Source organism: Labrus mixtus, chromosome 5, assembly GCF_963584025.1.
Source record: "Labrus mixtus chromosome 5, fLabMix1.1, whole genome shotgun sequence".
In the NCBI taxonomy this organism is placed as follows: domain Eukaryota; kingdom Metazoa; phylum Chordata; class Actinopteri; order Labriformes; family Labridae; genus Labrus; species Labrus mixtus.
This window is the reverse complement of record NC_083616.1, coordinates 847,803-875,661: the sequence shown is the minus strand read 5'-3', so window position 1 is coordinate 875,661 and position 27,859 is coordinate 847,803. Positions and strand designations below refer to the sequence as shown.

The window sequence follows — 27,859 nt, the reverse complement described above, 5'->3', positions numbered from 1 at the left end:
AAGAGTATTAAGATATATTTGATTAGAAATAAGACAAATTCAATTGCTAAGATTTTAGTATTTGCAGTGATCCATCAGGGTCCGAGTGATCAGAGGAATCAATCTGTATTCAGAATTGGCTTTTTAGAAAAAGTAGACCATTTACAAAAAAAAGTAAAGATAGGTTGTCCCTTTTTTAGCAGTTAAGAAAGCTTCATGAACAATGTGTAGCTGCTCAGTGTAAGGAATGTAACACACTACAAGGTTTTGAAACAAAGTGTATAAACCTGCAAGAAACGTCTGAAAGTATGTGAGTCAAAGTAGCTACAGAAGTCAACAAGTACACAGGACACATTATTCTCACCTTGCTAGTGCCCTCGGCTGGACGACATTTCCCCGTGTTGGGACTCTGACCACCGGCTAACTGCTCCTTTAGCCGCTCCACTTCCCTCTGGGCCATCTCGGCTCTCTGCACACACACACATGGTATAACAGCGTTACAGTTTTCATACGGCAGCCACATCAGTCGACTAATGAGATGATCAAGGTGAGAGCATATACATAAATCATAGTAGCAGCGCTCGCTCTGAAATATTACAGCCAAGTGGAAACCTGAGGAAGGGGCCCATGCGAGCGAGTGCAGCCTCCACTTCATTCTGCTGAGGGGGGCTGTTAAATCAGCCTGTTTTATTCCCCAAACTGTTTACCTGCTCTGTCACACCCGGCCTGCTAATTAATGATTCATTTTCAGAACATTTATCCAGGAGCTGCTGCAAGAGAGCAGCGGAGTGATATAAGAAAAAGGAGCAGGAGAGAGGGGAGAAGAAAGGAGCACAAGAGAAGAGGAATCACCGGGATAGGAAGCAATCAGGGCAGTGAGATAACTAAGACCCCCACGTTCAGAGCTCTCGCATCGGCAGCGCTCGGCAGTCTCCCGTTCTCTGCTGAGTGGAGCCGTGCCGCCATGGCGCGCCCACCGTCGGGGGCTCAGGTTTACACATGCTAATCACACACTCAGGGGAGGTGAGGTAGAAGTGGAAGGTGTGGGGGGGGGGGGACAGGACGGAGGGTGTCTAATTAAAGTCGAGGCTTGATTACAGGAATCATTACCTTAACGAAGGAGCAGCTCATCAGAGGAGTGCAGAGGAAGACAGAACTCACCTGGTTGGCTTTCTCCAGATCTGTCATGATGGCGTTGACCTCCTCTGCCCTGCAAACAGAAAACCAGGTGAATTAGTGAGGAGACTCTCCCGCTCTCAGAATCAACCACAAACACATCATCTACATCACGTAATACTATAAAAGGTTAAACATGACGGTCACTTATTTTCCTGATATATGTTATATAATTACTCAACAATAGTTATAGAATAACTCAACATAAAGAGAGTTGAGCATTAAAGGTCACACATTATACAAAATCCTCTTCACCATGTTCCTCTAACACTAATATGTGTCTCTAGTCCGTCTACAAACCCCCCAATGATGACAAAAGTCCATCTTTTCCCTGCTCCACTTTTCAGAAAATGTGTGCTCAAACAGGCCGTTTGGAGATTTTCCCGTCATGACATCACAAAGGGCAGTAGCCCCTCCCCCAGGTGGGTGACACTCCCACAGCTAGGTGTTTGTTCTGCCCTCTGAGTCTGCCTTCTCACCGTAAACAATAGGACATGCAGCGAGAAAGACCGACTACACCCAAGCCCTTCCAGAGAGGGGGCGTGGTCAGACACAGCTCATTTACATATTTAAAGGTACAGACACAGAAACAGGCTGTTCTGAGCAGGGCTGAAATGGAGGGGTTTATAGACATGATCAAATACAGGATCAGAGTGGATTTAGAACAAGACACTTCACGCACATGTTTTGATCTAACAGCTCTCCAGGACAGAGTCCTTCTTTTACATCACTGTGACTATAGGGAGACACTGAGGAGGATTATCTACGGTGCGCCTAAAGGGACAATAGTATCAGATTAATAGTGATTTAAAAAAAAATGTATGCATTAATTTCAGACCTTAATTAATCATGATTAACTAGTTAATGCTGACTTCCCTCTATGGCAGTTTCAACACTAACTGAACTTATAAATTGGTGATGGTCAGACATTTTTCATGGCTGACAGAAACATTTACTCGTACACTTGTGATTTCTAATGACGTGATCTCTTCCCCTCAGTCGTAGTCGTGGCCTGGCACTAAATCTGCACCAAAGGGATTCATCTTATGTACAACTCCTTATCTCTGAACTCCAACTTGCCTCCATACATCTAACAATCAGAGGAGTCTAATTTAAACACCAGGTCAGCACGAGTATTCATGAGGCTTGTTTGATGTTCAACAGTTTGCTTTTACACACGAGACCTGATTTTTCAAAAGGTACGGAGCGATGAATTAACGAGGATGCTGTGATTGAATTTAATTACCTCATAGATTTCTCACGTTTGAGTACACAGAAGTCTTTTTTTTTCACCAAAGAAAAAACACTTTTTAAATCCTCAACCATCAAACTGACTTTAGTCCAACCTTCATTTCCTGTTATGCATGAACCCAGCGACACATTTGTCTGACAGCAGGCTGCAGAGGTAGATAGAATAGATGTGATCAATAGAATCACTGAGTAATGCAAAGTGTTAAAGCACTCCCTGTTATTTCTAAAGTGAGGGGAATAAGTTACATATTGGGCTTCACTTATTGTTTACATGAATGATCATGAGTGCATGTGGTGCCGGGCTGGTTTCAGAGGGGGTCTGGTACTATCAATAAGGCCAGGATAGATGTCACCCTGCTGACAGCAAACACTAACAGGTGTCAGCTCCACGCTTAATGAACTTGTGCAGTACAGAAAATGTTTTGTATTGATTACCTTCTCGGCTACTCCAGCTGAAGCAGACAAATTGTCTTTCTTATCAACACTGAGGAAACAGTCAGGGAGAGTAATAGAGGATGTCCTGGTCAGGGAGGGAGAACTGCAGCTGGAGATCTGGGGTCAGTGGTACAACTGGAAGCCCAGAGGAACGTCACCAGGACGACCAATAACAGAGAAGGTCTGTCCTTCTTGTACTTCATGTGAAAGGTACGGCCTAAGCTGAAAATGTGTCCAGACCAACAAAATGGAAGGCAGTTGGTCTAGAAACATCAGTTCAATTGTGGCATGGATTAAGCCTGGGAGAGAAATCCATTAGCAGCGAGTGACTGTGCTCTGGAGCACAACCCAAACAAAGGAGTGTTTACTTTGAATGTCTATCGACATCCCTCATACAGGCTCAGATTCATTTCAGGCGTGCCGTGGATACATTGCGCTCAAAGACCAGGACAAGGTAGAGTGTTTTCTGAAGCAATCTTTAAATGGAGCAATTCTTCTTGAGGGCTGTCAGGGCCCAGCTGCCAGAGAAGGCAAACACAGACCTCGCTCATCGACCTGCATTAGTGGTTGAGTCACTCTCACTCGGAGTGCAATGGCATTCCTCTGCTCGACACTGGACATTAGTTCATGCAGGTAAAATAAAGAAGAGCAGCTTCAGCACTTCACTCAAAGGTACGATGAGGACTGGTGAGGAAGGCCACAAAGGCAGCTACACGACTACAGAGTGGGAGGTCTGAAATAAGTTAACTCAGAGAATAATAAATCAGGGGTGGAGTCTTACTTGTTGGCGATCTCCTGGTTGTATTTACACCGCAGGTCCAGCAGCTCTGTCTGTGCAGTGTTCAAAGCTGTGGAGAGGAGAGATATTAACATAAAGAATTATTATATATATGGCAGAGAGTGCAGTCCTCGTCACAGTGGTCACAGGTTAGAGTCCAGATCCTGTTGGCCCCATGTCACCCCTTATTCTCTCTCCCCATATTTCCTCTCTCTCTCTGTGTCATTCCTTTCTAATTAAGACTGAGAAATAATCTTTAAAAAATACAGTAACTCTTTAGTTGTTGAAGGTCCAATCAATGAGATGTGTAGTGAGTGAAATGATAAAGTGATCTTCCTATATGATCAGACATTAAGGAAACATGCTATGTTGAAGTGCTGGCTTCTCTGACAACAATGCAGCAGCCAGTATGTCCTCCTTCTAACTTTAGATTCTGCTCCTGAATGCTCTGGATTTGTTTGGACCAGAGAAGGTAGGAGGTTTTAAGACACGCCCCCACACGGCCGTTTTGGACGCCCCTCGGTTTGTCAGATATGAGAGCAGTTATCAGGTCAACAGGTGTTGCAGCGATGGAAGCGGGCAAGAGAAGTGATTCAGATAGAAGTGATTGTACTCGACCTAAAAAGCCTCTGCATGTTTCTGATAAGCTCCACGAGCAGAAACGTGCTCAAACTAGGATCAATATTGGAGATGTTTTTGAAAAATGGAGAGAGGTTAGAACACAGAAAGGTTTACAGACCCATACAGAGCTGGCTGTTTAGAATTTAGACTGCAGTACCCATTTTAAACACTAGGTGTCAGAGTTACATATTGCTCCTTTAAATTAAAGAGGTAAATAAATTAAAGAGTTGGTGATGAAGAAGAAACTTACATGAATGCAGAACCTTGATCTTCTCTTCAGCCTCTGAGAGCCTGCCAGCTGAACTTACACCGGCGCTTTCCTCCTCCTCTCTGAAAGTAGAAACGCCGTCAGTCACTTCACTAAAAACACGGGCTCAAAGCTGAAACTTTGTAACGCTCGTAGAATAAAAGTTAGTACTCGGCTTTCATGTGTTCCTCCTTTAAAACACAGCTGTTACATTAATTAATTCACGCATAGCAACGGTCTGCTAATCCTGGACAGAACACTGTTGCTATGTGGAACAGACTAGGCGTTGCTAGGCGACGCTGCTCTGTGATCACAGACTATGTAATCATATCAATCCACAGAGAGAAGTTCAGTAAAGTTAACGTCATGCTGTTCACCCTGACAGTAAGAGAGGAGGGGGTCGATAACAGCCATGAAAAGAGGTTCAAATACTTTAAGGTAAGAAAATCAACTTCTCACTTTGTGACTGAAAGATTTACACAAATATGGTCGAGATGTGTGTCATGTACGGCTGATAATTTTAATTACTTAATTAAGCAGATATTATAGTGTTGATGTTGTTACCTCCATACATCGGAGAACCCCTAAAAATATATTGTGTGTATATCATGCATTGTGTGTTTAGCTTTTTTAACCCTTGTCTATTCGTGCTCTGAGGCCTTCTGATCTGAGGCGTAGAAAACATGTTGAACTGTTTCCCTACACGCTCATGAACATCAATGTAACTACACATCCCTCCTCACAGAGTGTATACAGTTATTAAAGATATATATTTTAAAAACAAAGGAAGAAAAACAAGGATATTGAGGGGGAAAGAGTCTGAAGAATATCTCGATATTTGCTGCAGACATTTGACCCTTCATGCTTTCTGTAGCTGCATGGCCGTCTGATTTCCTACACTGAAGAAGGAACATGAAGTAAACGCGCAACAGAACACGGGGGCTTTCTGTAGACCGTGTCATGAAAGGAAACTGTCAACAGACTCGTTCCCCGCGTCTCACTGCATCATCAACTGAACGTTTTGGAGAAGTAACCGCTAAAAGCTAAGAAGTGGAATAATTCATAAATAATTTAATATTTGAAATGATTTTGCTATTGTTAACCGTTTTGTGAAAATACACTTATTTGAATAATTAACAGTGAATTTAATGCCTTCATTTACAGATATGGCGAGACGTCATATAAAATACTGAATCAAGAAGATCTCTGTGGAGGGTAACGGTCTGGAAAATCTCAAACTGTAGAAAATGTGGAGCACAGGCGGGGAGGGGGGGGTGTTATCTGTCTTTTTCAAAACGAAGGAAATCTGAGAGCATTTTTATTGATTCTCACCCTCGGCCATCGGCTCGGTTCTGGTAGTTCTGTTGCGGGGAGCCTGGGGAGCCCGGGGAGCCCGGGGCCCTAGAAGCCGGTGTGGTGTTGGGACTCATCAGGGAGGCTGGAGAGCCAGACTCCTGGGCCTGGTCTGTCGCCCCTGAGCCTGCTGGACCGTCCTCTGAGGGTTCTGAAAACAAAGCAGGAAGTTTAATGATAAATCCTCCAGAAACAAAAAAAAGTTGAATTAAAAGGCGGGCATGATCTCCAACATCATCAGAGTGATCTTATAAACACCGGTAAATATAAATGTTAATTTCCTATTGTAAGATTAAAATCAGGGCGACTATATTTCACACATCTTTGAGTATGTTGGAGCCTCGCCGACACCCGGTTCAAACAGACGAAGCACTTTCAGACAGCAGAAGCTTCATATAAAGATTATTATTCTTCGAGAGAGCGCTTCAGTAAGTCGAGGAGTTTGTCCACACCTGTCTTTTCAAGGCACTCCAGGTGTTTCTTCCAGTGCCCACTAATCTCTCGCACCAGGGTCTCGCTGTCCGGGGCCAAACTCTGGATCTGCTGCAGCCGCCCCTCCAGGCTGTGTGAGGCCTCCAGCACAGGAGCCGGATCTGTGAGAACAGAAACAAACAAAATGTGGGTAGAAAGAAGTCTTTACGTTCATGTGATATCCATACGCTGATACTTTTCAAAAAAAGGCAAAATATCTGTTTTACTGAGCGTGCTGCCGGTGCGGCACATTACAGAGAGCTCTGCATCGCAGTTTCAACAGAGGAACACTATTCCACTGAGACTTCTTCTCCAAAGAGTGACTCTGAGACTTTCCCCACTCAGACGCCTTTGAACATTTCACAGGCTGGACCCTAATGACACAAGTGCTGTTGCGACCCTTCACATGTACAGATATCATGTCTAATGAGTGTTCTGATGAATGACAAAAGAAGACCAAAAGATTGCCATAAATATATGACAAAGTCTTGGGTTCTAAGTATACACCTAGGCAAAGTGTAGAAAAAGTCTCCTCCTGAAAAGGGGGTGAAAAAAAAGCGGGATTCTTTAGCACAACAGAGGAGCTGTTTTGCAATGCATGCGCGGCAGCACGGGGCCCATGGGGCCAACTAGGAGGCTGTTTCTCAGCTAACAAGTCTCCTCTGTATCATTTGATCATTTAAATTATTATGCCAGGAATTCTCAGGAGGCAGCTCGGCACTCCACATCACAGGGCTGTTTTTAATCTTCCCCTTCCCTTTCTTCCCCTCCCGAAAAGTTCAACAGCTCAGAGAGAGAGAGCTGCTCCTGTTGTGTACCTGCCTGCCGAACACCAAAGGAGGTGACTTCTAGTGCCAAAGCACAGAGAGGGAAGCTCAGGGGAGCTCCTTGACAAGGGGGGGAGGCGAGATGTGGAGCCACGTGCACACACACACACACACACACACACACACACACACACACACACACAGGCGCTTCAAAAACTCTAAAAGAGGAGGAAAATCGCTGCTTTGCTGCACAAACTTTTTCTCCCACAGCTTTCATCCACTCATCTTAGACTTCTGTGAGGAACCCAATTGGATCCCTTCTTCAGTACCGACTGAAGTGACTTTTCATAAGAAGTTTGAGCCACAGACGTTTAAACTTTGCCAGATGCCACCGAGAGAATGCAAACTCCGACACCAGCAGGTCACAAAAATAAAACGCTCATCAGAGAGCAGAAAAACTTCTGCGCCGTGCAATTTGTTGAAATCCTGGCCACGCATTGCAGCTCGCCATATCTGCATTTTCATCAGACAAAACATTTTTGGGGCCATTTAATTGATCGAGCTATTTTTTTTCCCAGGACCGTTTACAGTCAAACATTGTCTGCATTCATTGTTACAGCAGCAGTGGAGATATTGCATCAGTCACACGGGACATCACTATTAGGAGCACAGCTCTTCTAAGACAAACAGGATGACTTAAAGCAGTGCTATTTCATCGACCCACTGTCACAGAAATCACTTTATCAGCCTCTTTCCCATATATCCTTTCAACTTTGAATGATCAAAGGACACAGCTTATGGTAAGGCATCTCTCACACATGGACAAGCCGGGATTACCAATCAGCAAGTAAAGTCAAATTTAAAGTGAAGGGATAGAACTTAAGTCTGTATACAAAATTAACCCCCGTCAAAGTAGAGCAGCGGGGGGTTCTCTCCGAGGGGCCGGGGATCTACGGTTACCGCGGGAACGTCCACAAAGACTGCTGATAAGTTTAGAACAAGGCGGGTTAATTGACGCAGCGGACAGGAGGAAGTGAAGGCGTTCTCAGAGGCACTCTGATTAGAAATCCACCAAGTTGAGTTGAAGAGGAAGTCAGAGTTCTGGTGATCGCTCACGTTTCATCAGGAGGCGTTGTGTGAATCAGGTGAGTCACATCACGCTCATGGTGAATAAACAATGTTTCTATGTCTTATCTTCAGAGGTCATGGATCAGGGGACAGACGCTTTGTAAAATCAGGAGAATACTCAGATCCTGTTTCACAGCACACAGGTCCAACTCGCCGCCCCGAGAAGAGAAGGGCGTCATCGAGGGCGAGTCATCGTGAGATATCACTTCACCCTGAAGAAGAAGCCGTCCGTCATGAAAAGGATCCTAAAGCTTCATTACAGCTGTGTGGTCATCTTTACTTCTTTTCTTTCTCTTATAATAACTTTGATCCAAAGTCTCAGAACACTGAGACTCAAACATGCAGAGTGGCTGTAAACCAGACACTTTCTATTCTTCAGCTTTTATCTACTATTTATTCTGCACAACCAAAATGCACAGGCTGCTACGGCAAACACAGAGGGACAAAATGAAACGTCAAAAACAAAGTGTGACAGTTTGGATCAGAGAGCTGGATTCACGGCTCTTCGAGGGGAGCCGGATCTCGTGGCTCCTTGTTGATTTTTATATCTTTGAAATGTTTTTTTAGGAGGCGGGGATACTGGGGGGGGGTTCACACCATAACAATCTGAAATGTGATCTGTTGGCCCCCTCGCCTTGGATGTAACTTAGACACTTAAAAGAAGAAATAAATATTTCTTGCACGACACAAAATAACTTTATAAGTTAACAAAAGTTATTTCTATGTTTTAAAATAGTTATTTAGTATTCAATTATTTCAAATAAATAAAGTTTGAAAACATGGTGCGCCTCTCAAGATGAAGGAGATGGTTTACAGGATTTCACTTGTAGACTGAACTGCTTTGTTACTTTTCAAGCACAAGTGAGATATTATTTTAGTAATTCAGGATTTATTAGAATAGTCACGTGCAGTGGAGGGAAAATATGAAGAATAAAAAGAAGAAATAGAAGAAAGTAAAACCGTGGAAGTCTGTCGGGCTGCTCCGTGCAAACAGAAAACTGTTTGTTTGTAACGTGCAGAGTCTGAGTCTGTGTTTGTATCCACTCGTCCATCATTAAATCTTCATTAAATTAAAGATTTAAAACTGTTTTATTTCTCTGATTCCAACGGGTTATTTGTTTTTACTGTCGTTGCTTCTTCTCTACATTCACTCAGTAGCTCGCCCTTGACCACCACGTCCTCTCTCTCTCAAAAGAATCAGGTGGGTGGGGAAAGTTTCCTCCTTTTAGCTACGTTTGGCTAGTGTGGGTGTGTGTTAAATGTTATCATTATCTATTATCTTTTTTTTACTTAAAACTTAAAATGATCAAAAGTGCAAAATACAAACGTTTGACTGAATCACTGACTTTGATTAAAAGTTTGAAGAAAAACTGAAAAAGTTTGAAGTTTGACTTTTTATTTTAGAATACAGACATGATTGTTCACTCCCCATGGTCTGCATGTTGTGTTCTCTGAGTTTGACAGAATAATATTATTATAAAGGAAGAAGTGTGTGATCATCTACAGCTGCGTTATGACTGCTCAGATTTTTATGCCGAGAAATCCCGTTGATGTTTGTCACCCCGCCACGGGCACACCCTTTACAATCTACTAAATATTTTGTTAAATTTTCACCTTTGAGGAGTCGCCAACACACCGACCAAAAGTTGGACACAATCCGATAAAGCTCAAAATTAAAAATGGTGGACTTGCTGTCCGTTTTTCACGATGGCCGATATAGACTTTTTTGTTTGTCTCAACTTGATGCGTGTGTCCACCAAGTTTCATGCATGTAGGTTAAACGCAGTGGCGGGGCTGATTGTAGGGGGGCGCTGTGGAGCCGGTTTAAGACGCTCATGCTGAAAATACGATCACCTGTAAATGTCACCGCTGCTTGAATTTTGGGGAAATCTTAGTGAGGATTCAAGCATGATCCAAGCCAATATTTTCCAAAAGAGGGTTCCAAAAGGGTCCTCGCACCCATTCGCTGCCGGGTCCTAATTATAATAAACGCTGACATTTGTGTACCCCCCCAAAGAAAGTTTTCAGACTCTGAATTGTTTTTGCACATCCTCAGCTGCATTGATATCATGTTTCATCACTTTGTTCGAGCGGTTAATGAGGCTACAGGGTGGTAGCCCTCGTGGTCACTGTGAAGTGGTTTCTGTGCTATTGCACATCTGAAGACGGGGGGCCGGTTTGTGAATCTGGGTGAGGTTTGACTCCAGGAGCCGGAGCCTGTCAGAGACCGGACAGCTCAGCGGACCTGCAGGTGGCACCAGGTTCAGGATGTGTGTTTAGGTGGGTGGGGGGGGATGGTGCGCGCCAAGACAAGCAGGTGTGTCGGGGCGGTCCGTCTTGGCCCTGTCAGCGATACACCATCATTAGGCGGTGTGGGCGCAGCAGGGCGCACCATTATGTCTCCCTGGGCCCTGTGTAATTACGCTCTGACATAATTAACCCAGCAAGCCCATTAGCCGAGCATTGGCTGGCTGAAGAGAGGAGGAAAAAAAAATGCTATAATTATTTGTTGTGTGCATGTTAATGAGGCCAGCTGTGTTCCCATCATACAACACGAACAAATTAATTTACAAGGCTGTGCTCCAAGGTTTTTTTCTTTTCATTCAAAACAGTCTTGTTTTTTTTTTCCTCTGAGTGGACTTCAAGGTCCATAAACACGCTCCACCGCCGCTGCTGCAACAAACAGTAACACTGCTGTAATATTGTTGTCAAGCACCCAAACTAGGCTGAGAGAACACTTAGTCTCTACTTTCACCTTCACTGATGGAGAGAGGCATGCGGTATGTAGGATACACTGCTGCTGATATACCTCCACCTGTCAAGGATTTAGATTCCATTAGAAAGAAAAAAACACATCTGTTCATAAACATGACTTCTGTGTTTGTAGAGCATTTTAAAACCAACCAGCATTTGATATTCAGATAGCAAACCGAAGTCTCACTTCACCTTGATGTGGAGCAGGAATGAGAAAACACTAAAATAAAGAGATAGGTGGAATGAAAAACAAAAAAAAAATGATTGCGGGAAGCAGCTGGCTTTTGTGTGTGAACAAAACAAAAAGCTGAGAGAGAAAACTTCTTAACCTGTTCGTTTTCATAACTGCTCCGACGTCTTTGTGTGACAGACAGAAGGACGGAGGAGAGATGACATCAATACCAACAGATTTTTAAAAAGCTCAGAACAAAGAGCGAAGATGGCATTTAAATTAAACACAAGACGCTGCAGAGAGAAGAGAAGTGCCGATGACATGCAAAACCAAAACTTTACATCAAAATGAAAAAAAAATAAAACATTCTTATTTATGAGACATGTAAAACAAATCACAACAAATTAACCTCCACACACAGCCCTGCCTATTGTCTCACTATTTTTAAATCCCATGGTTACATCTCTAATCTGCTCTCAGGCACCTGCACACACACATTCCTGCACACACACACACACACACACACACACACACACACATTCCTGCACACACACACACACACACACACACACAGTCTTTTAAGAGCACACTCTCGCCCGGTCCCTCTGGGGTCTCCTACTCCACGGGGATCAGTTGGAGAGGCCCGGGCTCTTTTATGAACATAATGCATTATTAAGCACCTCAAACATCTCCTGGGCCTTTTGTTTATTACTGCTCTTATTAATCACTTGTGCATAATCTCGTCCCGCCCAGAGAGCTTTCATTTTCCATCAGCTTTCACATGTCGTTATTTTTCCAGGAGACTGCTGCCACAAACACACACGGCTCTCCGTCCTGACTGTAGGTACTCAGCTGCAAAAATTACAATAAAGGCAGCCGAGCTGTGCCTGGCAGGCCTCTCCGGCTCGGGCTTGTCTGTGCACATGAAGGGTTGAAGAAGGACGACTATTCTTTATGTGTTTGAATGAGTAAGGTCACTGCATTCTCTTCTGATCATGTCTTCAGCCCTGGGAGGAATCTGACTGCACTTATAAACCGCCTCATAACAAAGAAAGACATGAGACTTAATGTGACAAAAAAGCTGCTCTGCACTACCACTGGTCACCACTAGCAAGTGCTGTTGCCAAAACATTTCCACAAGCATGCACACACAAAAACACACACCTCAGACGTGCCGTAGGCAGAGCACACACACACACACACACACACACACACACACACACACACACACACACACACACACACACACACACACACACACACACACACACTTGGAGGGGTGTATTCAGATCAGAATCTTCAGAAAGTCTCAGTGAGCTCCCCGCTCAGATAAAAGGATGTGCGTTCTAAAAGAGAGGGGGAGCGGAGAGGATCCTGAGGGATAAGTGTGTGTACTGAGAGGAGGCAAGGAAGAGCAAACACCTGGAGCGTCAGTCTCAGGGCTACGCCCCTGGCGACAGGGCCTAGGCTGCTCTCGCATAGGTGGCAACAAACGCCGACTTTCAAATGCCACACACACACACACACACACACACACACACACACACACACACACACACACACACACACACACACACACACACACACACACACACACACACACACACACACACACACACACACACACACACACACACACACACACACAGAGATGAGGAGGAGGAGAGGAAAATGAGAGCACACGTAAAGGTGCATCTCTGGGAAACTGATACATTTTGGGCTGAAGCTGCCAAGGTTGTTTTAGATTTCAGTGATCAGGACGTGTTTATCTGCGCTGATCAAAACCGTGCGGAGGTGATATAAACATTGTTAGGGAAACACGATTAACGGGGCCTCTTTCAACCTCCTGACTGGGTAGGAGTTACAGCGCACAGCATGGGGAGATGTCACAAGCAAATCAAAATATGGAGCACTAATGAAAGACTCCAGTGGATTGACATTTTGGCTCAGGGGCCTCAGCAAAGAAAAACACTTCAATCAGCTGTGTCTAGAAGTTGTTTCTGTTCTGTTACAGTAGAACTTGTCTCTGAATTAACATCATCCTGCTGGACTCTCTCACAGAGATTTGTATTCTGATGTGCTCATTGCAAAGTGGATAACTGATATGTGACCAGATGTTAATGATTGCAGGATACAACAGGTCACATATTGAGCTGCGTGTGTGTGTGTGTGCCCCTCCCCCCTCCTCGCCTCGCTCATCCTGTGCATTCATTAACTCCACTGTTGGCCTCTTCTGATTGGACCAGAGGCCGTGGTGTCGGCCACACAGAATGAGGCCGTACACACACATTGAGAGAAAGGTATACTCTCAGATGAAATAACAGGAGAGAGAGAATGAATAGTAATAACTGCATTAAGATTAACGAGCATGGGCTGTAAAGAATAATTGCGTCTGTCAAAAGATTAAAAATACATGAGCTGTGGCGTTTGTTTGGGGGGAACAGTGGGGACGCTGGCCGCTGTGTTTGAGGGGCAGAGAGAGAAATGAATCGGGGCGACGGCCAAATGAGCGTCCTCCAGAGTACCTGGAGTCATCCATTCAAACACGAGGAGGTGCTGGGAGAGGGGGGAGTGTGACCTTGGACACTCACAGCAACATGTACAGTGACAAACAGGCTGGTGTGTGTGTGTGTGTGTGTGTGTGTGTGTGTGTGTGTGTGTGTGTGTAGTATATGATACTGGTTTAAATACTTCAGTTTATCATTTTTGGTTTTGAGATCAATCATTTAAGAAGTGCTTCATTACATGTCTTATCATAAACTAACTAGGGTGAGGGTTAGAACTTTATTCTACCGGGGGGGGGGGGGGGGGGGGGGGGGGGTCTATATCCTCTTGACTTTTTTTTTTACTTTTTATTTTATAAATCAGAGTCAGGGGCGCTGGTGGCACAGTGGTTAGTGCGCACGCCCCATGTATGGAGGCTGTAGTCCTCCAGGCGGGCGGCCCAGGTTCAAATCCGACCGAAGGCTCCTTTCCCGCATGTCGTTCCCCACTCTCTCTCTCCCTGATTTCTGAGTTTATCCACTGTCCTGTCTGTACAATAAAGGCACAAAAAGCCCAAAAATAAATGTTTAGAAAATTAAAATAAATCAGGGTTAGCCAAAAGAAGTAAGGCAAAAGAAGCGCTCCATGGTTCCTTTATGTAGCGAGTGGAGACGCCATCTTGGCTAGCTTGTTAATATCCTCATCAGAGTGGATTACTGTGTTCACACACGACCACACGACCCCGTTTCAGAAGAATTTCTCTAAACACTCCAGGTCCAGTGGGCCTCTTTGTGCACCCAGACTCTTTTGAGGGTGAGACAGCATGGCACGGTGGCTACAGGTGCAGAGGGCTTGTCTAAGCCAAAAAAAGATCAATACACGTTCAGCATGTCATCTCAGCTGGAAAGATGACATCATCAGATGGTAATCCTCTAGAACGAGCTCCTCGTGTTCACCATGGATGTTCTGGAGAGAGCTGCGAGCACTCAGCCTCCAAAGCAGGAAGCTACTTTTCAGACCACCATATCTCTTCTTCTTCTTCTCTTATTAATCATGTTACATGCAGACGTGCACATTCAGATTTTAAAGTATTTTAAAGGAACTTTTTTAGACGCAGTTACAAAAAATAATGCACCTCTCTCATCTAACGACTTTATCAAAATACTGTTCAAACATGTTATATTCAGAACATGTGTACAATGTAACAGTGAGGGCCTGACATTTGTATTAATACGTCATGAGGAACTGATTACCCAGGGACAACACATGGAAATTAGCTAGCTAGCTAAATCTGGTACAAAGCATCTCTTCTCTTCTGAGACTAATGTTTTTTTTGTACACTGTCCCTGATTCTAATAAACGATTAAACTAAACTAACATCACTGTGCAGGCCTCACTGACCTCAGAAGACGTCATTTTGTGAGAGTCTCACCACTAATATTTTAGTCCCAGAAACTTACAAAACGTACTCGCCAATGTCTCGTCTTAGTCATGGAAAAACAAACATTTATCATCTTATTTTTGGTTAATAAGACGAACACTGGTTTCCAGTTGATGTTGGGACTCATTTATCTTAAAACACTGGGAGTTGAGTCCGTTCTGGTCTTCAGAAAGTTTCATAAGAAAATGCCTCCCGGAAGACTCGCCTTAAGGCCTCCAAATGAAAGGTATAGGTCAGAAAATCTAACTGACTACATCTTCAAAGAATCAGATTTCTTATCAAGAAAGTAGCTCCATTCAAAGTGTTTGTGTGTGTGTGTGTGTGTGGTGCTGCAATATCAAGCAGAGAGCACTTCAAGGGAAAATAGAGACCTTTAAAAGTCAGTTGCTGCGATGGCTTTTTCTGTGACTCAGACTTTTATGTGGTATTCATTGAATGTGTAAACAGCATTCTCTCCTCCTGCCACAAGTGTTCTTCTGATCTACGCTGAGTCTCCTGCAACACAGAGCAATACACTACATGTGCCCTGACATTGAAATAAACAACTGAATAAAGTCACAACGCGTCTTTCCCTCTAACTTACTGTCTGTACCCCCCCCCCCCCCATCGGCCTCATCAGGCCTCATGCGTTCCACACGAAGCCAGACTTCAGTTGGGATTTTAATTGGCTCTCCACAATCAACAGCCGAGCTCCTCAAGGATGTGTTCGCTCCTCAGCCGGGCTACACTCAAGGACCAATACTGGATTTTGAAGTGGCCTCACGCAGAGTTTTTGGAAACCACTCTGAGAGCGCAGACTTTGAAAAATAGATAAGAGCCACAGGGGTGTGGGGGTTTTATGCATATTACATCCATGTGCTGTAGCTCCATATCGCCGCATGGCAAAGGAATGACTTTACAGCCGTTAAATGTTGCTTCATGTACATGATTTATGTCTGTGTGTGTACGTAAAGGGACGGTCCAGAGAGAGAGGTTTGAAGGAGAATCTATCTCAGGGGAGGAAGTCGTGTGTGTGTGTGTGTGTGTGTGTGAGGCTGGTGTTTAGTGGGAGACTCACCTGGGGCCTCGATAAGCTGTTTGTAGATTCCCAGGAATGCAGACTCGGCCTCCTTACTGCGCTTGTTCAGAGCAACCACCTGCAGGGGAGAAGAAGACGACATTAAAGGTAAACATCCTGTCGTGTGTGTCCACAAACAAATCACAGCACATTTACATATCGGACATTAATCGGACGCTTTTACAGAGAGCGGGAAAAAAGCTGAACATCTTCAATTGCTTGCAGTGAATCGATGGAGAGCAGAGCAGAGGTCAGCCTCAAAAACATCCCTCCAATAAATGAAATGGACACTCTGCTTATGTACTGGAGCGTTAGTTTGTATGACTGAGACATTCTGTGCAGCGCTGCTTACACATTACCACAGACTACCAGGAGAACATGTTAGAATATATGTGGATATTCTCCCCGTGCAGCGAGCGAGCTGCTGAACGTTGTGAGGTGACATTTGGCCTGGTAAATGTAGGTGACGGTGTTTGTGTGAAGGCACTCAGCACCTGCTATCCTCGGCTCTGCGGGTGACGCAAACCAATTAACGATTCATTAGGAGGGACAAAGAAAGCGAATTAGCCACCACCTGGCCCCATGGAGAGGGCACCTGCACTAGTGGGTATGTGGGTTACTCCGGCTTCAGCTCCCACTAGGACCAGTCAGAGGACCGTCCTCTGCTCTGCAACAGTAAATCAGATCAGGCTCCTACAAATGACCCCCCCAATCAGAGAGCACACGGAATTCAAATGATTGTCATCTATTGTCTGTGTCGTTTCTGTCACTGTCGATTACAACCTCTGTTGGACGGGTTCGATGTGCTGAGGGGTCAAGGCTGAGCCATGGCTGCTCCTTTCGGTGTGGCCATACTTGAATGAAAAACATCCGGCTGAAAACACTTAGAGCAGTGCTTCCCAAAGTGTGGGCCCCCTGGTGGGCTGTGTGGGTACTGCAGGTGGGCCGCAAAAAGCCCTCCACCAATTATAAAAATAAAAGAAATATCACAATAATGATGTTTTACCATGAGTTAACCCTTTAAGTGATTAGTAAGGCGTGTCATGACTATTCATGGACATAATGTTTAGTAAACTTTTGTGTCTATCTTGCCATAATATCATGTTGTCATATCCAATCATTTACCCTAACTGAAAGTTATAGCTGTAGTCATAAAATAAAATGTATAATGGGCCCTGGAGTAATTTAGGTTTCAAAGCGGGACGCGGCAGTCTTAAGTTTGGGAAAGGCTGACTTAGAGGAATGGTGGTGGTGGTGGTGTGTTGGGGCTGTTTAGTAGGGTTATAAATAAGGTGTGTGCAAACAGCGAGGGGAACGGAGGGCCTTTGATATACTGGAAATGGCTGGCCCTCCTCCCTCGGGAGGCATAACGACAGCATCATGTTTAAAGAAATATCATAAAGATCAAGCAAATCCCCCCCATCACTCCCACTCAGAGCCGCTCAGAGGAGTTCATGGAAATGGAAAAGGCTGGAGCACAATCAATACAGATCCAATAGTCTGCAGCTCTCAGCCTGCTCCCTGCTACACTATGCTGTTGTCTCACTCAGCTATACCCCAATTCACCACCACCCCACCCACCCACCTCCCCCGACACACACACTAAGCTCCATTTAAAGCACCATCCCCTCTCCCCTCCTTTCAGGACACGATGTTAATGTTCATTCACAAACGGTGAAAATGTGAGAAGCACGACGGCTACATGAACACAGTATCCACACGGGTTATGAGTTCATAAACACCTCTGCACCTTTAAGAAAAAGCTAAAGACCCAGCTCTTTCATGAATACCTACTAACTTAATGATGATGGTCTCCATATTATTGATGATGATGATGGTAATGACGATGGTTTTTGTTTGATAACAACGACTTATAAGATGGTTTCTATACTGATTAGAGCTCTCAAGAACTGCCCTCAATGTTGTGCTTTACCTCTGGTCACTTCCTGTCAGCACCTGTGTGTCCAATCAGACTCAAAGCTGATCGTTTGCTCTTACTGACATTGTTCCCTTTTTTCTAGATCCTTGCTTGTGTTGTACTTACTCTCTGATGTACGTCGCTTTGGATAAAAGTGTCTGCTAAGTGAATTGTAGAATTGTAGAATAAACAGTGTTGGTTCAGTTCAGCGTTACTGAGGTGAGACTGTTGTGAACTCAAGCTACTTCAGTTTCACCATGAGCCAATAACAAACCTGAGCTCTCAGGCTTAACATCCAGCAAAGCCCCTAAAGCAGTGTGACATCCAGACAAACTGTTATCAACCTGAGCTTACATTTGAACTACACTACACAGCTGAACCCACCCGCTAGTCATCAACTTTTCAGTGACAGTCTGCTGGCTGGGTCTGTGCTTCCTCTCTAACATATACATCAAGTGAGGCGCCCCTCTGCATGTGTAAAGAGCCTGAGATCTTGGGGAAGGCTCCTTCTCCCAGAGACTCTCTCGGGGGTCTCCAGACCCTCCATCATCCTTTAACGAGAGAACACAGAGATTACCTCCACAATCACACCATTAACCTGCCTACAGACGCTGGAAGAGACATCAATCACACGCCTGCCTGATGCCTTTACACGTTGGTATAGATACCCCCCCCCCCCCACAACCCACCCCATGCTATCAAAGCACTCCGAGGTGTGGTGTATTAATACGGGCTGATCAGGGAGTCGTCTTCATCTCCATGCTAATCCAACATCTAGCATGGCACTGGGGTTCAAAGATATGAGGATGTAGGGAAGGTGAGATAGAAATACAACCGGCAAATCTTTTCCCTTCTTTTTGGATGGAGGATATGGTTCCAGCCCCCCCCCCCCGACTTCCACTCACAGCATTCTTTGTTTTCACCCGTTTTGTGATAAAGGATATGGCCACCATGGGAATGGGCTCGGCCACAGGTTGGTTTTACAAGCAGGAAGTAAAAGCCTGGGGCAGAGAAGCCGTAGAGAGAGAGAGAGAGACAAAGGAAACCTGTTAGCGCTCCTCCATAACTCTTCATGCAGCAGCAGCAGAGTGGGCAGCACACACCGCCTCTGGGACGAGGCTGCTGCTGCTGCTGGGAAATACTTACTGAGAAGCCTTTGAGGATACTTACAGTACCCGCTAGTGAGGCTGCTGTGTTTGTGTGTGAGACGACGAGCTAACATACGACGGGTAGAGAGACTTAAATGAAGGAGGAGGGAACACATCAAGTGGGGGGGGGGGGGGGGGGGGGGGGGGGGGGGTGAAGGGCTTCTGAGAGAGACAACGGGAAAGAAAGGTTCCCATAAAAGGTGCAATTAGCAATTATGCAGTCATCAATTACAATTATCACAACTGGTGATTATGTAATTATCATTCTAAATCATGGTTTTCCCACCACTGCCTTACCAGTTTGCCCCCCCCTGTGATTTGGTTGTTTGGGGATGGGACGTGATGATGCAGGTGATTAGAGTGTGAGATGATGAGGGAGATGTTGGGCGTGTGTGAGAGCAGACTGCATCTGTGTACACACTGAGGTTTCACTCTCTCTATCTCACGTGTACGTGTGTGTGTGTGTGTGGATCTCAAGGTGAATGTGGCTGGTGGTGTGGGTGCTGTGGGGACAGTAAATGTATGGTTCCACAGTCCCTGAGGCCTCTAAATTACCTGTCATCTTCCCCATGATGCAAAGGTCAGTGCACAATCATAGGGAGTCCATCCGACTGCGCTGCTCGCCGAGCGCCGGTCCAGCCCACAGGCTGACAGGATGTCACAACAACCCCCGATCCCGCTCCATGCTTATTAGAACAAAACAGTGGGAAGCCCAACACCACCACAACACCACTTGTCACAACACCTTCCTGAAGAATCCACTGGCGCCCTGACAAACCTTGGTGTTACAGGAAATAATGTGAAAATGAGGAACGTCCGTCGATGCTCCTCCATTCAAATAAATATATTTTATATTTCTTTACATTTCTACAAAGGAATGTTAGGGCCACATTGAGGGGGAGAAAATCTGAGATTTCAACATCAAAGTAAAAAATTTAAGAGAATAAAGTTGTAAATTTAAAGTAAAGTCAGACATTAAAGTTGTAAGAGAATTAAGTCGTACGTTTAGAAGAATATCGTAAATTTACAAGAATAAAGTTATAAGAGATTAAAGTCGTAAAGAATAAAATAGTAAATTTAAGAGATTAAGGTCGGAAGAGAATGAAGTCGGAACTTTAAGAGACTATCATACATTTGAGAATAAAGTCATAAAGTCGTAAATTTAAGAGATTAATTTAATCCCGGACAAAGGGAGGAAGTAAAACAAGAAACACATGGGACAAGAACTACAAAATAAAACAGGAAACACTAAAGACACACAGAAAATGTAACAGTAACCATACACACAGGAAGTAGAGAAACACGAGGTTAAGAAATTACAAAATAAAACAGGAAACACTAAAGACTAAACTAGAGAAAAACTCATGAAGGGAAAAGAGAAACAAGAGGAGAAGAACTACAAAATAAAACAGGAAATACAATTATACCGGATATTAACGCAGGGATTAAAGCAACACAAGGGATGAACACTAAATAAAACAGGAAATGAGTTCTAAAAAGTGAAATTAACAAAATGTAAAACCAAACATCACCAGTTCATGACATGATGCTTGTCTCCCTTTGTGTGTAGCTTTATTATTTCATTGTTTTATTTCCATGTGTAGTTCTTTATGGTTTCCCTTGTGTTGATTTATCCCTCCATCATGTGTATTTTTATGTTAATGTTTCTGGCTTAAGTTTTCACAGTTTCCTGTTTTAGTTTGTAAAATATTTCTTGTTTCCTTTTTGGAATTTAAAGTTTCACTTTGAACTCTGGAAAAAGTACATGTTTTTGCCATTTTGTTTCATAAAATCTTCATGTGGGTCCTCTAATGCCGTTTTCACATCTTCACTCCTAACAGTTCTGAATTATAATGATTGACCTTTTTTTTTTAATTTATAGATGAATCTGCACACCTGATTCTGTTTTTATTTATTTTAAAATCAAATCAAGAAAGACCGCTGCAGTCCAACATTTATCTTTGAGTAGTTTCCTTTGTTTGTGACTCGTATGTTCCACAAGGTGAATGTAAACAAAACAAAATGTCCTTTCCACAGGAGAGGGGGAAGATGATATTTTTGCTGTGCCACCCAGCACTTCTGCAGCTGTCACTGCCGGCTCTGCTTTGTGTGGAGTGGAGGTTCAGAGGACAGGCGGGAGGAGAGAGATGAGTTGGTGTGGAGTGACTGATGAGTGGGAGGAGGAGAGGGGCAGAGGTAAACACTTCTACAATGCAGTCTGGAAAGAACCACACACACACATTTACATATACACACACACACACACACACACACACATGTACACACACACACACACACACACACACACACACACACACACACACACACACACACACACACACACACACACACACACACACACACACACACACACACACACACACACACACACACACACACACACACACACACACACGCACACACACACACACACATTTACACACGTACACACTTGAACTTGTGCAGCATGCAGAAACAGGCGTCACCGTGCCCTCACACAGACGCAGACGACACTCTGACTGTGTTTGAGGGCAGATTTAATCACGGTGACACCCGTCTCCGAGCGGCGGTAGCAGCACGCCGGTGGCCGTGGCCGTCTCTGGATGCCCGGCGAGATGAGCAGTCAGAGCACTGACACACATCTCGCCGCCACGTCAATTCCAATCAGTGGTCCCTGTCAGTCAACACGCTTACAACGGGCCGACGCCACTGCAGAGCTGCTGTCTCAGCCAAATAAATCGCCAAAGCTCACCGATATTCTTCTTGTGTCATGTTTCGACCGCTCGAGTGACTACATCCTGCTAAAAGCACAAACGCAGCGCGGGGACAATTTGTTTCATGGCAGCCTTCCTGGAGAGGCTCGGCCTTCAGTGGATGAAAGTAATGAAGGACACGGAGCATGATGAGGAGAAAAATGTAATCTGAACGGCAGCTTTAAAGATCGCCCTGATCTGCTGAAGATCAAAAGATGAACTCTTTTTTTTTTTATTGCATAAGCAACAAATAAAGAAGAATCTGTTTGTAAAGCGGGAGAAGCACCCGTTTTCACATCTATTTCAGGTAAGTCTCAGTTTAACTACAAATAGTAGCCTATAGGTCAGGGAGTCCCATAGAGGGGGTCGGGTCCAAATGTGGGGGTCGTGAGACAATCAGAACAGGGTCGTGAGATGCCTTCTAAAAACACAAACAAAAGTTAAAGGGTGTCTACTGACCCACAACATGTGAAATAAATCCATCCAGTCCTTTGTTTGTGGTCTGCATAAGTCTTACAACACAGAGAAAAATGCTCTGTTTCAAATGTGCTCTCCTTGTGATGTCACAATGGGATTCTGGTAAAAAATAATAATACCCTCTCCTCCCCTGATATCTCCACCCATGGACTCTACCCCCAGCCAACAAAACTTTTGAGCAGTTCGGCAATTTTTATTCTTGCTAGCGAAGGAGTGATGTCTACGGGGAAAACTCGGACGGGGTCATTGCATTTAAAGAGACACACACACCAAAACGGAGCGTTCTGAGAGAGCTGCTTTATACAGGGTCACAAACCTCCTCTGGTGCTAGATTCATGTTATATTTTGACCAAAGCACAGCACAGATGTTTCATTTAGACCACAGGGGACTGTTTGAAAAGGTGGAGGAGGGGGATACTCTTTAAAATATTTAAAATGTCAAATGAAATTAAAGCAACGTGTAAAAGAGTGTAAAGAGTCCATCAGTATTAACTCATCCATTCATACACATTCACACACTGATGGTAGAGGCTGCTGAGTAAAGAGTCCATCAGTATTAACTCATCCATTCATACACATTCACACACTGATGGTAGAGGCTGCTGTGTAAAGAGTCCATCAGTATTAACTAATCCATTCATACACATTCACACACTGATGGTAGAGGCTGCTGTGTAAAGAGTCCATCAGTGTTAACTCATCCATTCATACACATTCACACACTGATGGTAGAGGCTGCTGTATAAAGAGTCCATCAGTGTTAACTCATCCATTCATACACATTCACACACTGATGGTAGAGGCTGCTGTGTAAAGAGTCCATCAGTATTAACTCATCCATTCATACACATTCACACACTGATGGTAGAGGCTGCTGAGTAAAGAGTCCGTCAGTATTAACTCATCCATTCAAACACATTCACACACTGATGGTAGAGGCTGCTGTGTAAAGAGTCCATCAGTATTAACTCATCCATTCATACACATTCACACGCTGATGGTAGAGGCTGCTGAGTAAAGAGTCCATCAGTATTAACTCATCCATTCATACACATTCACACACTGATGGTAGAGGCTGCTGAGTAAAGAGTCCATCAGTATTAACTCATCCATTCATACACATTCACACACTGATGGTAGAGGCTGCTGAGTAAAGAGTCCATCAGTATTAACTCATCCATTCATACACATTCACACACTGATGGTAGAGGCTGCTGAGTAAAGTGTCCATCACTATTAACTCATCCATTCATACACATTCACACACTGATGGTAGAGGCTGCTGTGTAAAGAGTCCATCAGTATTAACTCATCCATTCATACACATTCACACACTGATGGTAGAGGCTGTTGAGTAAAGAGTCCATCAGTATTAACTCATCCATTCATACACATTCACACACTGATGGTAGAGGCTGCTGAGTAAAGAGTCCATCAGTATTAACTCATCCATTCATACACATTCACACACTGATGGTAGAGGCTGCTGAGTAAAGAGTCCATCAGTATTAACTCATCCATTCAAACACATTCACACACTGATGGTAGAGGCTGCTGTGTAAAGAGTCCATCAGTATTAACTCATCCATTCATACACATTCACACGCTGATGGTAGAGGCTGCTGAGTAAAGAGTCCATCAGTATTAACTCATCCATTCATACACATTCACACACTGATGGTAGAGGCTGCTGTGTAAAGAGTCCATCAGTATTAACTAATCCATTCATACACATTCACACACTGATGGTAGAGGCTGCTGTGTAAAGAGTCCATCAGTGTTAACTCATCCATTCATACACATTCACACACTGATGGTAGAGGCTGCTGTGTAAAGAGTCCATCAGTGTTAACTCATCGATTCATACACATTCACACACTGATGGTAGAGGCTGCTGTGTAAAGAGTCCATCAGTATTAACTCATCCATTCATACACATTCACACACTGATGGTAGAGGCTGCTGAGTAAAGAGTCCATCAGTATTAACTCATCCATTCATACACATTCACACACTGATGGCAGAGGCTGCTGAGTAAAGAGTCCGTCAGTATTAACTCATCCATTCAAACACATTCACACACTGATGGTAGAGGCTGCTGTGTAAAGAGTCCATCAGTATTAACTCATCCATTCATACACATTCACACGCTGATGGTAGAGGCTGCTGAGTAAAGAGTCCATCAGTATTAACTCATCCATTCATACACATTCACACACTGATGGTAGAGGCTGCTGAGTAAAGAGTCCATCAGTATTAACTCATCCATTCATACACATTCACACACTGATGGTAGAGGCTGCTGAGTAAAGAGTCCATCAGTATTAACTCATCCATTCATACACATTCACACACTGATGGTAGAGGCTGCTGAGTAAAGAGTCCATCAGTATTAACTCATCCATTCATACACATTCACACACTGATGGTAGAGGCTGCTGTGTAAAGAGTCCATCAGTATTAACTCATCCAACGGGTCTTACAGGTGAATGTAGGATCAATCATTCCTGATGCATCCAGGAGGTTAATTGGATTTCATGAAACGTTGTAAAGCAGAAGATAGGATCCACAAAACTATAAATATTCAACCTCAGAGGAGCATGCACGTCTGCAAGACTTTTCATGGCAAGCTAACACACATCAGGGTCAACGTGAAGACACATAAAGATGTTCACAAGTTGTTCTATAAGATTGACTTTTTCATCTTAGCCATAGGTGGAGTTGTCTTTATTCATTGTACAGCTGCTGAGATGATCTGTGACTGATGAACACACTGACACTGAGAAGGTACATTTAGATATACCATGTAACTGTTTTTACAGTTAAATATGAAGCGAGCCACAGTGAGTAAGACCTCAGAGGAATGCCCTGTGGGATGGTAGCAGTTATGACCCACGCTGAGAGGAGTGAAGATCTCTATAGATCAAGGTGGAACTGACGTAATCCCCGTGGACGCAGCACACCAAGCAGCCAGAGAGAGAAAGAACATGGCACAACATTAAACCCAGATCAAAGGGCCTTCTGTCTGCAGCACGCAGCAGGTGCCTTCTGGGTGCCCCTCCACCATCAACAGGCGGCAAAAACCCTGTGTTACCCGCCCTCTCTCTCTCGACGAAAAAACTCAAAAGCAACAGCCTCTGCACTTGCATCTCAAAGTCACAGCAAAGTCGAAGTCAAGAGACAAACGGAGGGAAGAAAACAAATCTTCTCTGAATGTCTTTGTAGATCAAAAGACAGGAGTTGTCATCTTCTTTGAGCCGCTGCTTTTCAAATGTTTGATGCAGCAAATGACCTAAACCTTGAGTAGAATGTGTGTGAAAGAAAATGTATCTACCACGGCGTGATGGGAGGGAACGGGGGCGTGCAGGGCTAAGATGAAGGCACGGGTAGATGTGCTGTGTAAAGTAGTAATGAGTGCACCTGGACTAGATTTCAGAGCTGGGAGAACTGCTAAGAGGAGAGAGGAGAGAAGTGCAAGTATAAGGGCTAATTATAAAAACAAAGTGCCCCCATTATCCTGGTGCTGTACGGCCCGAGTGAACAAAGCTACAACAGATGGGGTGTCATGGGTAACTGTGCCAACCTGAGCCAAAGCCCCCCTGAGTAGATGGACCCTGGCAGGGCGCTGGAGGAGTAGCCCTGGCAAGGGGGGGAGGCACAGCTGCATATCTCGCCCTCAGACACATGTTGACAGTGTTTCTCCAGCCCGTCCTACACCAGTCAAGGTGAGACAGCATGACACAAGGGGGGCGAGAGAGAGAGGGGGAGAGAGAGCGCTCCTCTATGATGGATAGTGCTCTCCATCCACCTCTCCTCTCTCTCCCTCTTAGAAGGCTGGTGACTTTCCAGTGAGGCAATTATCATTGCGGAATGCATAATAGCCTAATTAATTACAGGTGTCAGCGCTGCCTTTTGTTTCAGCACGGAGGAACATCATGCCAGAGCCGCATCCGCTAAAAAAGAGCAGCGCTGATGAACGAGCCTTGTTGAACCACGGCTAAGAAGAAGAGCGCAGCTGACGGAGAGGAACAGAACGCCGCAGAGTTGACTTGAAGTCTGCCAAACAGTCCTGCGTCTGCTGCTAACCGGAGATGGATTGGAGACACATGGTGCTGAAATTAGCTCCGTCATTTGCTTTGATAAATCTGTTGGTAGAGCTTGAAGGAGGATCTCAGGTAGCCCCCCGCCCCCCTGTATATAAGGGGACAGCTCTGCAGGATTCTGATCCAAGCAGCTCTGGTGGCAGCACCATCAACATTGAAAATGGCCTCCTCTAACCGGCACTCCTGACAAACACGGCGTATCATTTGTCCTGTCAGATGTGCCGATTTCATTCATTGTAGTGAGAAAGCAGGAAAGCAGACAATTGTGAGGGAGAGATAAAAAAAAAAGAGCAGCGGTGACGGAGAGAAGTGAATGATGGGGTGACTAGAGAGGAGAGACAGCACAGAGATGCTGCTCCTCAGCGGAAAAACACATAGGCGTAGATTTGTGCAACAACTTAATATACCGTCACATTGAGCGTGTAAATGTGTGTGTGTGCGGCATGTGTCTTCCTTGGGGGGGGGGGGGGGGGGGTCATGGCAGTAAGGCTGATAATCCATCCACGCCCTCAGGCAGTGGGGGCTCGTTGTAGAGTACATTGAGTCTAATAGGAGCGGGCGGCGGCGTTGTGTGCAGCTCTCCCCTGCTCCTACTGTGAGAAGAGTTTTACATAATTAATGAGTGTTGATGTTTCCCAGGTAGTCGCCCGGCAAATTCACTTCAGACTCGGCTGCCACCGTCGTCGTCGGTTCCACAGGAGAAGGAGCGACACCAGAACAGACAGCTTACATTACAGGCATAAATAAGGCAATTTTGTACAGTGTCTTCAGACATTACTGTGAGGGGGGGTTCAGGGCCGATGATTCGCTTCACAGAGAGCTTTTCTGTGTCTCGCAGTCTGCAGAGAATTTGCGCTTGATCCGAGTAAAACTGCTGTCTTTAGTGTTTTAAAAAAATATATAATTCTGTATGTTGTTACAGAGAAGCGGAGCGCCTTCTCCAGATAATAGTTGACGGCTCCAGACGGGATGATCGCTCACATCTGCATGAATCAGTCTAATCTGAATGTCGATCTTAATACATGTGAGCCTGCCGGTCTGGGTTTGTATGATCCAGACCGGCTGACAGTCTGCGGAGGCCCGAGGGCGCCTCACACATACCGCTGGAAGGCAGTCCACATTTATACCGGAGCATGTTAAATTAAACATTTAAACACGACACCAAGGGAAGGGCTATTTTTTACTGCTCTCAGCCCACTAGTCATTATTAATTTGTAATAACCTTTAAGGCTTTTTGATGTCATACATATTTTACAGAGAGATATCACTCCCAGCCAGGCTGCAGACGGCCTGTTGATGACAGATCACCGCAGAGCGCTGTCCAAATGTGCCTTTTTTCTTCTATA

The 27,859-nt window shown here is 44.6% G+C and overlaps 1 protein-coding gene across 3 annotated transcripts in view; it reads right to left on the bottom strand.

Moving 5' to 3' along the window:
• Positions 1-27,859, bottom strand: part of cux2b (cut-like homeobox 2b) — a 102,331-nt gene that overhangs the window by 15,272 nt on the left and 59,200 nt on the right. For all 3 annotated transcript variants that reach the window (XM_061037214.1, XM_061037215.1, XM_061037216.1), the window contains exons 4-10: positions 16,115-16,193; positions 6,293-6,433; positions 5,820-5,991; positions 4,491-4,570; positions 3,623-3,689; positions 1,141-1,189; positions 344-448 (exon numbers count right to left, since the gene is read on the bottom strand). In XM_061037214.1, the coding sequence (XP_060893197.1) occupies positions 344-448; positions 1,141-1,189; positions 3,623-3,689; positions 4,491-4,570; positions 5,820-5,991; positions 6,293-6,433; positions 16,115-16,193 (693 nt within the window). The remainder of the gene's footprint in view (positions 1-343; positions 449-1,140; positions 1,190-3,622; positions 3,690-4,490; positions 4,571-5,819; positions 5,992-6,292; positions 6,434-16,114; positions 16,194-27,859) is intronic.